The sequence below is a fragment of the Nilaparvata lugens genome, chromosome X, assembly GCF_014356525.2.
Source record: "Nilaparvata lugens isolate BPH chromosome X, ASM1435652v1, whole genome shotgun sequence".
In the NCBI taxonomy this organism is placed as follows: domain Eukaryota; kingdom Metazoa; phylum Arthropoda; class Insecta; order Hemiptera; family Delphacidae; genus Nilaparvata; species Nilaparvata lugens.
The window spans coordinates 5,283,697-5,300,887 of record NC_052518.1 but is presented as its reverse complement, the minus strand read 5'-3'; the positions used below and the strand labels follow the sequence as shown (position 1 = coordinate 5,300,887).

General features: G+C 35.1%; 1 protein-coding gene across 2 annotated transcripts in view; it reads right to left on the bottom strand.

Annotated features, from left to right (window-relative positions):
- Positions 1 to 17,191, bottom strand: part of LOC111050029 (anillin) — a 48,049-nt gene that overhangs the window by 7,417 nt on the left and 23,441 nt on the right. For both annotated transcript variants that reach the window (XM_022336261.2, XM_022336262.2), the window contains 7 exons: positions 16,070 to 16,204; positions 14,639 to 14,776; positions 13,627 to 13,747; positions 12,356 to 12,520; positions 6,910 to 7,151; positions 4,463 to 4,642; positions 1,361 to 1,555 (listed from right to left, as the gene is read on the bottom strand). In XM_022336261.2, the coding sequence (XP_022191953.2) occupies positions 1,361 to 1,555; positions 4,463 to 4,642; positions 6,910 to 7,151; positions 12,356 to 12,520; positions 13,627 to 13,747; positions 14,639 to 14,776; positions 16,070 to 16,204 (1,176 nt within the window). The remainder of the gene's footprint in view (positions 1 to 1,360; positions 1,556 to 4,462; positions 4,643 to 6,909; positions 7,152 to 12,355; positions 12,521 to 13,626; positions 13,748 to 14,638; positions 14,777 to 16,069; positions 16,205 to 17,191) is intronic.

Genomic DNA, 17,191 nt, shown 5'->3' with positions numbered 1-17,191 from the left:
TCATAACAAATTACAAGAATAAGAACAATTATTTTTAATAATGAAAAAATGAATTATTGAACCATTTATTATTAAAAAATTGAAAACCTGAATTTACATATTATCTGAACCAGAATATTGTTTTTAAAAAGCATAATGCATGATTTTGTTATGAGCAGATTAGAATATTTCAAATATACCGCCACAAAGACCCCACATAATGGCCGCCCCATAAGGAACACGAGTGTCAAGACCTGTATTTATAGACCTTGTGCTTATGCTTTACATGCTCAGTTCTCTTCTTACCTCCTCATTCCTAACTCTGTCTATACGTGTCTTTCCCTTTATTGCTCTGAGGAACCTCATTTCTCCTGCTTGTATTCTACTCCATTCTCTCTCTCTGTCATCGTCCATGTCTCAGCACCATATAACATTATCTTCTTAGTAGAATATTTGGGTCGATGTCAAACGAGGCAAACGACAGAAGAGTCCTGCGACAGTCGAGACCAGCGACGGTAGAGGACTCCTGGAAAAGAGGCCTCAAATGTCGCCTGCGTTAGGCGACAGTTGAGACCACTCTGATTTTTGTACAGCCCCGACAGTCGAGACCTACGACGGAAGAGGACTCCTGAAAAAGAGGCCTCAAATGTCGCCTGCGTTAAGCGACAGTTGAGGCCACTCTAATTTTCGTACACTCCCGACAGTCGAGGCCTACGACCGTAGAGGAGTGTAAAACAGTCATCTACGGTTGTAGGCCTCGAATGTCGTCGGTCTCGACTGTCGCGCCCCCGTATATTTGAGAGTAATGAAGTGGAAGAAGTGCATACTTCTCTACACGGTGAAGTAGCCTTTGATCATTTACACAGCTATGTTATAATGGCAGTGTTTGATTAGCAATGGTATTGCTGTCCTTGTCTATCATTCAACAAAGCCGATAGCGCTAACTCTTTCCAGCTTTGCTCTGTTGCCAAATCGTCTTTTAACAATGTAGAATTGATAATCAACTAACAAAATATTTCTTCTTAATTATGAATTTATTGCCTAATAAAATATAATTTATTGATCATTTTAAACGAGAATGAATAGTTTATATTACATTAATAAACCTGTATCATCTACCGTCTATAGAAGGCATTGACAAGACGGAGGTTCAGCAACGTTGTTCTCGTATCTTTCTCCACTGCTATTATAACGTGGACCTCATTATAGTAAACGACACACTTTGGTGGAAATCAACTTCATAAGTGCGCCCCAAACCAAAGATTTCAAAGTGACGTTCCATGGGAACAAGTAGTTATGCACCAGTGACATGGTATAATTTAGAACTGGAACAGTTTACCATTCACCATGTTCCCAGAACGAATCCAATGATGTTACTTACCCTCTTCTTTTCATCTTCAGGATACTTCCAGTAGGACAGCTTGTCTCCTTGCAGCTGACTCCACCGTCTATGCCACGCCCCCATTCCACAGATGTCGTCGAACATTGTGAGGAAACCACGATGCACTATGTCGATTGTCATCTCACAGTTCATCTTCAGGTGAATGGTACCTTCAAGAACACTCGTGTACGGCACCTAAACGAAAACGAAATAAATGTTTTATTAAGATTCAATAAATTCAGCCCAATTTTTGTCCAGTACTCATTGAATTATCGTTTCTGAGCTACAATATGAATTCGTCACAATTTTTTGTTCAGTACTCATTGAAATATTTCTGAGCTACAATATGAATTCGTCACAAATTTTTGTTCAAACCTAACGTATTATTTATTTCAATCGGCTAATTGGTCTGCTGCAATCAGGGTGTAATACAATATTCTGATGAATAAAATATTTAAATTATTTTGCCTTATTTAATTACACAACAAGTAGGTGTCTACTTTAAGAAAATATTAGATAGTTTACAATTATTACATACAATGGTTAGTTTCAGAAATTTCATATAATGTGTCTTCTACATGTTTATTGTTTAGTGTTTCCTGTGTGGAAATTGGCGTACCATGTCCTAGAGTAGGTTTTGTTTGTTTGTTTGAATGAAAGATAATTCGGAACTCAGACATACAATATTCAAAGATGAACAAGTCATATTACAAACACCACGTACTAAAGTACTGTATGCCAGAATGCAAAGTTTTGATTGCGTCTACACTCAAGACATTAAATTAAGGCTGTGCAAAGGCTGAAAATAAACTTTTTACTCGTGATATTTTCCACGTTTTTCGATTTGTACATCATCAAGCCGTCAAAATGAAAAAGTTTTCTCAGGAAAACATTTTTTTTCTGATCATTACTTTTTGAGATATGAGCACCTAAAGTTTAAATTTTTGGGACAGAACATTTCAAATTCGGTAAGAGATAAATCCATGAGATTAAGAGGATAGATTCTTTATGGTATTGTTGATCTAGTAAAACAAAAATTTTCTAAAAATATAAATTTGTAAGATAGTTATTCAATTTAATAAAAATAACCAAAAATAACTTTTAGTTGAGTTATTTTTGGTAAATTATATAACTTTTTCAAAATCTATATTTTCAGAAATTTTTGTTTCACTAGATAAAAATACCATGAAGAAGCAATCCTCTTAATCTCATGGATTTATCTCTTACCGAATTTGATAATCCTCTAAATCTCATGGATTTATATCTCACCGAAATTGAAATGTTCTGTCCCAGAAATTCAAACTTTAGGCGCTCATATCTCAAAAAGTAATGATCAGAAGAAAAATGTTTTCCCGAGAAAACCTTTTCATTTTGATAGCTTGATGATATACAAATCGAAAAACTTGGAAAAATATCACGAGTAGAAAGTTTATTTTTAGCCTTTGCACAGCCTTAAATCCGAACACTGGTATGCATCATTAATAATCGGAGCTCTACTGTATAATAAATATTATATGATATTGTGTATACATTTTCTAGCCTAGGAAACAGTTGACTCCATTTTGGTTCACTGCTATAGTTACCGCACCATTAATTTATAAATTGAAAAGCAGGCCAAATAAACCTCCAAATTGAGCAATAGGGAGATATAAATGTTTTTGATCTATCATGGTTATAACAGAAAATATGTTTCGATAAAAATGCACATTTTTCTTTTTGGGGTAGAGGAAATTGTTGAAACGCAATAAAAGTTATCAATATATAATTAGAACTATATGGTATTTCGATACAATTCATGTACATAAACTAAATTTTTGATCATGATTGTTACTTGAAAAAATCATCATTATAAATTGTGTAAGGCACCTTATTCAAAGATGAACAAGTCATATTGCAAACACCACGTACTAAAGTACTGTATGCCAGAATGCAAAGTTTTGATTGCGTCTACACTCAAGACATTAAATAAGGCTGTGCAAAGGCTGAAAATAACTTTTTACTCGTGATATTTTTCCACGTTTTTCGATTGTACATCATCAAGCTGTCAAAATTAAAAAGTTTTCTCAGGAAAACATTTTTTTTCTGATCATTACTTTTTGAGATATGAGCACCTAAAGATTAAATTTTTGGGACAGAACATTTCAAATTCGGTAAGAGATAAATCCATGAGATTAAGAGGATAGATTCTTTATGGTATTGTTGATCTAGTAAAACAAAAATTTTCTAAAAATATAAATTTGTAAGATAGTTATTCAATTTAATAAAAATAACCAAAAATAACTTTTAGTTGAGTTATTTTTGGTAAATTATATAACTTTTTCAAAAATCTATATTTCAGAAAATTTTTGTTTCACTAGATAAAAATACCATGAAGAAGCAATCCTCTTAATCTCATGGATTTATCTCTTACCGAATTTGATAATCCTCTAAATCTCATGGATTTATATCTCACCGAAATTGAAATGTTCTGTCCCAAAATATAAACTTTAGGCGCTCATATATCAAAAAGTAATGATCAGAAGAAAAATGTTTTCCCGAGAAAACCTTTTCATTTTGATAGCTTGATGATATACAAATCGAATAACTTGGAAAAATATCACGAGTAGAAAGTTTATTTTTAGCCTTTGCACAGCCTTAAATCCGAACACTGGCATGCATCATTTAGTCCGAACAATCGGAGCTCTACTGTATAATAAATATTATATGATATTGTGTATACATTTTCTAGCCTAGGAAACAGTTGACTCCATTATGGTTCACTGCTATAGTTACCGCACCATTAATTTATAAATTGAAAAGCAGGCCAAATAAACCTCCAAATTGAGCAATAGGGAGATATAAATGTTTTTGATCTATCATGGTTATAACAGAAAATATGTTTCGATAAAAATGCACATTTTTCTTTTTGGGGTAGAGGAAATTGTTGAAACGCAATAAAAGTTATCAATATATAATTAGAACTATATGGTATTTCGATACAATTCATGTACATAAAACTAAATTTTTGATCATGATTGTTACTTGAAAAAAATCATCATTATAAATTGTGTAAGGCACCTTAGTGAAAAATGAACATTGATTATGATTTTTAATCATATTTACCTTGTTGAGAGTGAAGTGCGTCCTATTTATCTCTCTCAAGGAGAACACCACATAACCAATCAAGCTGAATTGAGGGCTGCGGACAGCGTTGGGACCCCCCATGGATTGGAAGATTGGTCTCACTAACTTGTCATCTTGATGTTTGGATTTTTTCGGTGTCAAACCATGTTTGTTGGCATCCTGTAAATATGGCATACATTTATTAGATGATATTGGAAACAAGTAAATAAAACTCCATGTTTCTTAGCATCCTGTAAACATGGGATACATTAATTTATTAGATTATATTGGAAACAAATAATACACCATGTTTATAGCATCCTGTAAACATGGAATACATTTATTAGATGATATTGGAAAGTAGTAAATAAAACTCAATGTGTGTTAGCACCCTGTAAATATGGAATACATTTGTTAATAATAATTCTTTATTGACATCAAATTTTCAACTCTTAAGTACGTACAAAGAACAAGAAATGGATTCAGGATTAAGAGTTTTCCAAGAGTCAAAATATAGAAAATGAATATTTTATAGAATCAGTTCAAGAGTTATATTTATTGGCTTCTATATTGTTCTGACTCAATAAAATTCTACTAGCTCTAATTAATAATTAGCTACTAACAAACTAAACAAAAAAAACACGAAAGGAATTCAGTTGAATGAATGAAGTTATTGACAATATGAAAAAGGATGAAGTCACAAGAAATAATATTGAAGCCAGTTCTAGATTCTTCCAACAAGACTTTTATGATTGAATAAAGTAGATTAAATATGATGGAAGGTTTTTATTGAATACATTAAATGCAGTAGTAGAACGAGAAACGTGAACGAAAAGCAAATCTAATATGGAGACTTGTTACAATATAATATAATTTGAAGTTGCTTTCCATGACGAAACACTATATAATAACTTTGTTGAAGTTCTGACACTGTGTTACTAGTAAATATTAGAAAAAACACTTACTCTTGTTGGAGTCAAGACTCAAGACCTCAAGACTCCAACAAGAGTAAGTGTTTTTTCTAATATTTACTAGTAAGTAACACAGTATCAGAACTTCAACAAAGTTAATATAATTGGTTACCAGGCAACTGGTACAGATGATCATCTGTACTTTCTGTAAAGATATGACAAAGATTCACTACAATAATATGAAGTTGTGAATTGAAAAGACTTGAACCTACTATATATCTTCACTGAGATAGTTTTCTTTCGAAACTCTGAGAAGAAAAAAGTTTGGGTTGGAAAGGTTGCTCCTCTCCCAATTTTTGCCATAATTTGAGATAATTATTACATAAAAAGGAAAGGTTGATAAATTTTCTACAGCAATGGCCTTCAGGCCGTCTGCCAGGAGTTGACTACTATTATTACAAATAATTAGTTAATGAAATAAAGTGAGAGAAAGATTACATTATTTAAACCAGTTAATAAAAACCTCAAAGATTCCTAATGACATTTACTCCAAGTGTTGAACTCCTCAATCAGCAGAGATCAGCTGAGAATACATTTATTAGATGATATAAATAAAACACTTTCTGAGAGCTGTGAATGTGATACTGTGGTAGTTATCCATACTGAACAATATTAATTTAGTCTTCTTAGTGCCGGTTGCACAAAAGCCGGTTAAATTTTAACCATGATTAATTCCACAAGAACTGATCAGAAGGTCGAAACTAGTCGTTGAAATGTTATAAAGTTTTTAAAATGTTTTAATAAAAGTGTACTACAAGTTTTACATTGTTTTTATTGACCTATTATCTACTAGCAGTTCTGTAAACAGTAGACCTCACGCAGTGTTCTCATCCACAAGTACCTGATTGAAACTATAGACCTTATGGAAATACAGCAATAGACTGGCTTCTCCACACATCTGTGTAATCACTTGTCAGCTGATATATGATGAATAATTCTATGTTCTGATTTACTCCTTATATTGGCGTATGAAGGAGGCTCCTTTTTCCTTTTAATTATCCTTGAATGCAAAATTTCCAAAAAACCTTGTATATACGTCGACGCGCAATTTAAAAAGGAACATACCTGTCTAATTTCATAAAAATCTATTACCGCGTTTCGCCGTAAATGCGCAACATAAGGACATATAAACATTTAAACAAGGAACAAAAAAGGAACATACCTGTCAAATTTCATAAAAATCTATTACTGCGTTTTGCCGTAAATGCGCAACATATAAACATTTAAACATTAAGAGAAATGCCAAACCGTCGACTTGAATCTTAGACCTCAATTCGCTCGGTCAATTAATTCATCTATTCATGTAACAAAAGACACTGATGTGAAAACATTGGTAAATAAATACCAAGGCAATCATCATGATATTTTTTCATCCAAATTTAGGTGATGAAAGTCCAAAACGTCGGCTTGAAATTTGGAACATAGACTACATATACAATGCTATCTTTTCTCAATGGTTTTCTCAATGGAACTAACCTTCTTGCTCTTGGCGATGTGATACTTGATTTCGTGAGGAAGCAGTTCCTTGCTTTTGGTGGCCAAGCCGTACACTTCGATGGCAACTTTGAAATCGCTGTAGAGCCCCTCTAGGGTGATGCTCTTTGGGAATGTGAGGCGATTGGTGTCATGCAAGTTGCGTGGGTTGGTGGACTGCATGCACGTCGAAATAACTTGCGCGCCGCATTTCACCAAACAGATCAAATGCACACATTTCTCGTCTGTAATGAAATAATAAGCGTTAAATAATCGCTGAAGCGTTTAATAGCGAAATAGTTATTTGTGCAACTAGTGCGCAAAGTAACAGTTTGCTGCACCGAAAGAAACGTTTACGCCCGAGCCGTAGGCGAGGGCGGAATGGTTTGTTGAGTGCAGCAGAGGAACTTTGCGCACGTATTTCACATTAAATTTTTCCTACAGTTGAATATGAAAAGTGGGTAATTATGGGTAAAATTGCCTGAAATGCATCAAATGTATATCTGTGTAATTTTATTATTAATAAATAAAATAGAATGTAGTATGTGTGTTTGAATGGCTGTGTGGTGTGTGGTGGCTGTCATCCACCCCTTTAAGATTCTTATGACGTGCACCACCACACTATACCAAAGTTACCAACTTTGCACTGGTGCTCCATATAACCTACTAACTATTTTGCATTGCCATGTTGCAAATCTGGAGTGCGGAAAAAATTTTCCCGCACTAGAGCGGAAAAGTGATTCTTTGCGTTCTGTGATCAGTGCAGCAATGGCCACTTTTCAACGTAACTGCAGGAAAAATAATTTTCGTAACACTGCACAGAAAGCAGCTGTTTTCCAGTCCCTACGTAGATCTGAAAGACATTGTTTGCAGACGACTCTCGTCTGACGTCAGAACAGGTTTCTTTCCGGCCTTAGCCGGAAAGATCACCCTTTCCTGCCAATTTTTGAAAATATGTTTGGACAACTGTGCCATATGGTGCATTGTGTTCAGGAGGGTGAGATCGGAAATTTTCACCCCACTTTGAGTACCCCACGACGTCTGGTTCTTGAGATATGAGACATCAAAGTTTCCTCCCCCCCCCTCATAAAACATTCTTATTCGATTTATTATTGTTATATAGCTGATGCCAAAAAGTTAGGCGGCTTCGTGGGTCACATGGTGTAACCTACTCACAGCTGATGCAATGCATCTATTTATTGTCTCTTTTGATTTAAAAATCACCTAAGCCAAGCTAGATGACAACTCTACTTGACAACATCAGCTGTTGGAACGCACAAGAGACCCACGAAACCGCCTAACTTTTTGGCGTCAGCTATACCTGTAGTGTGGCGAAAAATATCGTACGCGACTCTCTCAGAAAGGTGTTTACGGTAGTCGGATAACATATTCCCGGGCTCGGCAAGCCTCGCCCGGGAAACTATCCTCATACCGTAAACACTAACTTTCTGTGCTTGTAGCGTAATATACTATATCCTATACTAGATGAAGATAACAATGTCATTTTGATCGAGATACTGTCACCTGGTCATATGGGACATATATATGAATCATAAATTTATCTCATATTGATCAGGATTTTAGAGTTTTTTAATTGAAAGTTCAATAAACAGTATTTTTGTCTTTGAACAATCTTTGTCATCGACAGATTTATTTGTTGTCAATATTAACGTAGCTTCTCTTTGTTTCTAATAACAAACGTGCCGCCTGTGCGACAGATAAAAATATGTACTTGAAATGGCTTTCATGTTTGACATTGACTGAGTTTAGAGCTTTATACCCAAAATTTAGCTTTTGGGGCAGAGCTCGTTCGTTAGGATGTGAGTAACGTCCGGCTGATCCGGTGAAGAAGGCTAGATTTCATTTCGTTTTATAATAGTTATTCTGTCACAGATCGGGCAGTTTAAAAATAATTGTATTATTAAGGGAGACGGGTTCTGAGCCTATTCATTGGTTCAGTTAATTTTTGTTTTTTAAAATACTAACTGTAAAGTCGCGATTAAAACCAGTGAATGCCAAAGGGGGAAGCCATCTTCAAAAGGTAGGTGACTACTGGATAAGATCATTGTTCTTAGTTTTCATAACCACAAAGATTGAATCATCATTAGCAGCAGCGAGTGTTTTCCCCATTAATTTAATTTTGATATTGTGTTTGTATATATATTTATATTTTACCTTTTTGGAATAGAAAAAAATTAATATTCATCATTTCCAACCATGTAAAACCTAGTATTTCTGTTCTTTTTTGTTATCATAGTTCGTTCCTCTCCTTACATAATTGGTAGAAGCGTCTCATCCTGCTTATAATACTCGATACAGAAATCTACAAATCGATACAGAAATCTGGCTTTTCAAGAAATCAATATTCATGTAAGTAGACTTAGGCTCAACTAACACTTACGCGACTCAAATCGAGAAGAGACTGCGACTCTAGTCTCTTCTCGACGCAGCATGTGTTTTCAAATGGTGACACTCAGACCAGTCGACTCTAGTCTCCGCGACCTCACGACTGTGAGACTGAATCGAGCGTCGACTCGACATGTTGGTCGAGCCTCGACTTTAGTTGCATAGTACCATGCATTTTCAATGAAAGTGAGGTTATGTTTGATGAAAGTGATGTTTTATCATTTTATATGAGACAATCATAAGAATTAGTTAATACAATATATTCATAATAATTCTTATAAAATTTGTTACATGCTAAGAAGTGACGAATTAATCTTATATTTTTAATAAAGTAGGCTATGGTTAGAAAATTGAGTAGCATGGAACCTTAGACCAGTTATAGAATAGACACGGCCAATTTTATATTCATACTAAAAGTCGATGAAGCCAACATCTACTGCCAAATCCACCCATCTTGACGTCACAAAAGTGACGTCACGCATCGTATAGACATTGTTGTTAAACAATGCATTGTTGTTAAACATAGCTTGTTTTTCATAAGAGATTATCATTTATTTATGTAATTATTATTTATAAAAATGGTTATCTCCTGCGCAGCATATAATTGCACTGAAATTTTTAGGAAAAAAAGTGGAATATCTTTTCATGCGTAAGTTGAAATTTATACACATAAATATTGTAAGTTGTAACTGTAATATTATCCTTGGTTATGATGTAAGTGAACTCATTGCAGCATGACAATAAATTAGTTTTGTAGGCTACCGTACTTTAGGCTATTATTTTCAAAACACTTTATAACTTTGAAGCCGATATTACATAACACATCATAAATTAACAGATATCGTTTTTGCCCGTAGCTAGAAATAACCTAAAAACACCATGAATCTGAAATAGACACAATCTGAAAGTTTTCAATACGATGCGTGACGTCACTGTTGTGACGTAAAGGTGGGTGAATTTGGCAGTAGATGTTGGCTTCAGAGGCTAGACTTCCCAGCGTGTCTATTCTATAACTGGTCTAAGCATGGAACTGAAGTAGTGACAATGAGCAAGAAAGTCATAAGGTCGAGAGACTGGAGTAGCCTCGACTGGAGTCGTACGATTTGAGTCGAGGTAGTGTGAGTTGATCCTAATTCGTTATTTTTTTATTCACCTATGAAATGTGTTCAATAATTATTATGCGCACTTTGTATTTCATCACATCAAATCTCTTATCTTCTGCTCCTTGTGTATCGCTTTTGAATTTCATGTGTTTTCCACTATCAATGAATAACAGAAAGCAATAATGAAGCGGGCCATTCACTATCCGATTTATTGTACAATTTGAGATAAACATTCAATGTTGGATTCGACGTCGGACCATGAATGGGGTTGTTGAGGTTAGATGTCTAGCCGGACGAGTTGTGTGAACTGGAGGCCCAACACATCCAACATCCCAATCAATGTCAGCCGCCTAGTCAGAGTTGAGTTGGAACGTGAGTTGGACTTGAACTGGAGGCCCAACACATCCAACATCCCCATGTCAGCCACCTAGTCAGAGTTGAGTTGGAACATGAGTTGGACTTGAACTGGAGGCCCAACACATCCAACATCCCCATGTCAGCCACCTAGTCAGAGTTGAGTTGGAACATGAGTTGGACTTGAACTGGAGGCCCAACACATCCAACATCCCAATGTCAGCCGCCTAGTCAGAGTTGAGTTGGAACGTGAGTCGGTCGTAAGTGATGAAACATCCGACTGGTGGCCGTATTACAGGTCCAATATTATTGGACAAGAAATCGGATAATGAATGGCACGCTTAACGATTCTAGTTTGGTTGCTATACTCTAATAAATGAAACTTGTGTATTGGAACACCATAAGAAACTGTGTCTCCTTCAGCTATTCTAATACATAAGTTTTATTAATACCGGGTGTTTGAAAAAGAACTATCTAGTGTCATAGAATCTGTAAAAAGTGATATACACTATTCTAATTTGTGGTGTTTGGTTCAGCAACTGTCTAAGTTTTGTCTCCCTGCAGTTGACTCTTGTTTTTCCAACAAGATGGCGCCATGGTTATTACAACAACCACGTGCGCGCGGCTCTAGACACTCGCTTTCCGGGAAGGTGGATGGGGAGAGCTGGCCCAATCACTTGGATACCACGAAGCCCGGACTTAACCCTTCTGGACTTTCTTTTGGGGACACATAAAAAATGTTGTGTACAGAGAAAAATCCTAGACATAAACCATTTACGGGAAAGAATCGTCACGGCGGTTGGGACAGTTACACCTGATATGTTGGTGAATACATGGCGAGAACTTGAATATCGTCTCGATGTGTGCAGTGCAACAAACGGATCCCATGTTGAAGTGTACTGATTTTAAACAAAACTTGAAGATTCTCTCTTCCATTGTATGTACTTGTTGATGTGGTTTTTCATCAATTTACACATTAAATTTATACCTAAAACTAGGGAGTTCTTTTTCAAACACTATGTAATCCGAGTATAGACAACGACACTGAACAAGTCTTGATTTCGTTATTATAATTCGAACATAAATACAGCCCCTATTATCAGAAATGGATAGTAGAGATGAGTTGCGCTACTGGATTAGCATTAGGCGGGCTACACACTGGTGTCGTATACATGATGTCTACGACAAATCTCATGTCCGAGGCATGTCGCATATGAAACCAACCTGTGTTGTAAAATCAGAGCTTACTCACTGCTTGCGACAGATTTTCGAGGCATCGCCTGTGTATTGGACAGGTGTCGCGCGAGACATCACTCCGCGCATGCGTTCCAGCCTTTGTCTACTGCCAGCACTGAGCACTGTTTGTCACTGCTCATGCTCAGTCTGTAATACAACCGAAAATCACGAGACATACGACAAGCGACAGAGACATGCATGTCTCATGAAATTTGATAAGACACGACATGCGTCTTAAGACGCGTGTCTTGCGACACCAGTGTGTAGCCCGTCTCAAAGTCAACCGCACGAAAAATATTGGAGATAATTTTCAACGTTGCTATCAAGACAATTTCATTTGATTGAATTACCTCTTGCAGCAGCCCTGATATTGTCCAACTTGAGTGGCAAAGTGATGCTGTTGAGCGTGAGATCGCCTTGTTCAGTCAATTTTGCGTTATCTGGACCCAGAGGTCGCAGTGTTTTCTCCACCTTCAATCTCTGGACTTCGTGAACCAAAGCCTGACGCTTGTGAGCTGAAAACAACAATCACAATCTTGTTTTAATGCGCTAATTAATGACGTATTTCAGGAAACAAAACCACATAAAATGAAATTAAATCTCACTAAAATCAATAATATTACAGTTTCTTTCATTTCTTTCGACTTCACAGAACAAAACTGGATAAAAATAGATATTTTGGACTCAAATAGGGCAATAATCATGAAGTGTAAATATAACCTATTTTTGGACATAATTTTACTTATGCATTTTACATATTTCTTCTAAAATTAGTGGGACCTTCAAGGTTTATTCAGGGATATTTCAATGAGTTTTTGAACAATCGATAATGATGTGATAATTGTCTTGAATGTTCCCTATGCAATAATCCCGTACTGTAGGATTGATTCGATATAAGCATTCACTTGCTTGATCAACTCTGTAATAAGATTCTGGTTGAAAATATATACATCAATTTCCTAATTTTGTTTCTCAGGAACTGTACATATATGTTCCATCTCAATCACAGTCGAAACTCACACGAACATAACTTTTAATCATACTTGATCCCATCTACATTTAGGCTCAACTCACACTACCTCGACTCAAATCGTACGACTCCCGTCTCTCGACCTTACGACTTTCTCGCTCATTGTCACTACTTCAGTTCCAAGCTACTCCATTTTCTAACATCACATTATTAAAAATATGAGATCCAACTCGTCACTTCAGCGCATGTAACAAATTTTTATAATTATTATGAATATATTGTCTTATCTAATTCTTATTATTGTCTTATCTAAAATGATAAAACATCACTTTCAATAAAAATTCACGGTACTATGCAACTCAAGTCGAGGCTTGACCAACATGTCGAGTCTCACAGTCGTGAGGTCGCGGAGACTAGAGTCGACTAATCTGAGTGTCGCCATTTGAAAACACATGCTGCGTCGAGAAGAGACTAGAGTCACAGTCTCTTCTCGACTTGAGTCGCGTAAGTGTGAGCTGAGCCTTAGACTTTCGTATAAAATTGGAATTGGAATCGTTCTGGGCTGAAGCCTGTGGTACTTATCTGGAAATTGTGTTCTGTTGAAAGATAGAATAAATAAATAAATGATACCATGATAATTATCGCACTCACTTGCCACAAGAAGAAGCCGCTCTGCTTCTATCTGTTCAGTAGAACTGGAGAACTCAATCGTTGCAATACATAGATTCAGCGCTTGACTGGCTTGAGAAATTATGGCTTCTTGGCGAATAATCTGGAAAAATGCATTGAAATCATCAGTTTTATTTCAACTGAATCTCCACAAACTTTCTAATGAATTAAATAGTTCAACATGGATATTACAATGATGAATTGAATGCTAGAGAAAGTTTAGAATTTTATTTTGAAGGTTCTTTCCTACAGTGCTGTAATAATGAAATGAAGTAAATTCACAATAATAGATGATAATAATATGTTACTATAGGTTATTAATTGCTCGGCAGCTGATTAATCTATACTATAATAATGTAAAGAACTGGCTTATACACGTACGGAATGGGAAAATTTTGTTTGACGCATCATCACGTCTGAACTAGAGCACTAATTAACTTGAAATTTTGCATTTTCTAAGATTCTTAATTAATCGGGGATGGTTATAGCCCTATTTTCAATTCTTCAAGATTTCATTAGGTCAAGTATTAAAACAGACCCTTGCGGAGCACAGGTTACCTGCTAGTCATGTTTAATTCTATAGTCTGATTTTGAAAGTAATATTTGAGCACAAAGAAAATTCATTTTCCTTTCATATTATCATTAAAATGCATGATTTCAAAAACCGTATATTTATTTACGATACAAATGACACTGATCTCATTACATTGGTAGATAAATAGTCTTTGTGCTATTTTTCTTCCAAATTTATAGGTGATGGCACAGTCCAAGATAAGGTTAGAATTCCACGTGTACAATTTTATACAAGAAATTTTTAGAATATAAGTCGACGTGCAATTCAAAAAGGAACATTCCTGTCAAATTTCATGGAAATCTATTGCCGCGTTTCGCCGTAAATGCGAAAATACCTCCAGAAAAACATACAAACATGAAGAGAAATGCAAAACCGTCGACTTGAATCTTAGACCTCACTTCGATCGGTCAATTATATTACCTCTTGTTGCAGTTCCTGTATCTTCTTTTCCACAGCTTCTTGTTGCTTGTTGTTGTCATCATCTGATGATACGTCACGATCGTCATCATATCCATTATTCACAAACTGGCGTCTTGGTGAAATAGGCGTTTTATTGCTCTGTACAATAAGAAACTTTTTTAGAACTTCAGAAAATGTATAGGAATAGAATAGAATTTATTTGTAATCGTATTTAGAAGAACACATGGACATCGTCATTAGAGTATAGTATTACCATAAAGATACCATAAGAAGATATCCCAAGGAATAGGTAATTTATGTTTCAAATTTCGAGCCGATTTTTGTTAACTCAAGACGACTACTGCCTTTTATTACTGGTTTGGCCGGGTGAAAGTGTAAGAACGGCACACTACAAGAGACTACCAGCATCACATAGCTTCACTGGGACTGCCGGCTTCAGTTAACAGTGAAATTTGGAACATAAACGCCCATTACCATTTTCTCTGTGATATTACAGAGTATAATATTATCACTGTCTAAAATCATACTTTCAAAAATTATTCATCATATTCAGAAGCAATATTAGAGAAACAAACATCAATGCAAAGAACAATACATTTATGAAAACTGAGATCATTGAGGCTAATGTCATGTCACTCAATATATTGAATATAAAGTCAGTCGAAGGTGGAAACAATACAGTATTTATTAGTTTTTTTACAACAAGACAATTGATTTACAAAATTATGTTTTGTGTTGAGGTCGAGAATAGGATCGAACTGTAGCAAGGTCCACGTTATAATGGCAGTATTTGATAACTTTAGTCAATTTATTTATTTATTTGCATAGATACATACATGGAGACAACAGGTTAAACCCTTATATGTCTCCTTGAAATATTACAACATTCTTCATTCAAAAATTAGATTTAAATAAACAACAAGCTGAGAATAAAACAAGAGTAAAATAAAATAAGAACAAAATAAATTATATAACAAGAAAAGCGTCTTAACAATAGAAATATTGGTGTTGCTATCCTTGTCTATCATTCGACAAAGCAGTTTGCTGTCCTCTACAACGTTGCCAGATGGTTTTCAACAATGTAGAATTATAATTAATTAACAAATATTTAATCTTAATCATGAAAAGTATCATTAGACCACTAAAAAAAAACTTGACGAATGAAATATATTGATTATTTAAAACAAGAATAAATATCAGCTATCCTCTATACACGGCAGTAGCAAGGCCGAGAATCGATAACGCTGCTCTCTTATCTTTCTCCACTGTTATTATAACGTGTGTACCTCACTATTTATAGAGTTGATTTTTTGGAATTGAGCCAAAATCGTAAAATTGAAACAGAATTGAACGGAATACAAAGTACACAAAAGTTCAATGTTTTTTTTAAGATTGATGATCATTTTCTAATTTATAAATAGACTGACATACCAGAGTTTGATTGCGTCGGTAGAAGCTGATGGTATGTTGCAGTGGGGTTTCTGAATTTCCACTAGGATTACTAAATTGTCCACGACTGCTGGTCTGCTGATATTCAAAGCTATGTGAAGCTAGAGAGCTCACATCCTAGAAACAAAAAATAGAATGTTTTGAAACCTATACATATACAAACGTATAAGCATTGATTCATTCACTCTCTCATTCATAATCAACAGAACTACAAATCTACTGGACCAAATACGGCATGTATGTTAATTTGGCCTTCTAGAGGCGCACTAACCTCAAAAAATTCTGTTCGCAGCCTTTCCCTGATGATACAACAAGTATAACCTACATAATATTTGGACGATTTGTGACAAAATCAGGAAATTGAAGAAGTTTTGGGCCTGTTTTTTTCTTTTCCGACTATTGTGTTGTTCGCTCTATCTAATAAATAAATAAATAATGAATAAATGAATAACGAGCATGTGTGTGCACACATGTTCAACACACTTGCCCTGTCATTAGTGGCAAGTCGTGTCACCCATCATCACGTCTCAACTACTGGACTTCTTCTCCCATATTGAGAGAAGACGTATACAGATAGATTTTTCGATAGTCAACGCCTGCTTCAAGTAGCATACAACATCTTCTTCTGAAGGAACTTTGTGAAGATGAAATATTGCACAAACTTCTAGAATTTTCCAATATAAATATATACTATAATAAAGGAAAGGACTGGCTCATACACGTACGGGATAGGAAAATTATGTTTGACGCATCATCACGTCTCAATGCTAGAGAAAGTTTAGGATTTTATTTTGAAGTTTCTTTCCTGCAGTGCTGTAATAATGAAATGAAGTAAATTCACAATAATAGATGATAATACTATGTTACTTTAGGTTATTAATTGCTCGGCAGCTAATTAATCTATACTATAATAATGGCAAGAACTAGCTTATACATATTTATTCATTTTATTATTTATTAATATCATTACATTACATCAATTTTGGGAATAATCCCATTTGACAGGTAACTTGTCAGTACTAATACTAATCCTAATACTATAATACATACAATCAAAATAATAAAATATTTATTCAGGTATCAAGTGTCAAGTATCTTTAAGGA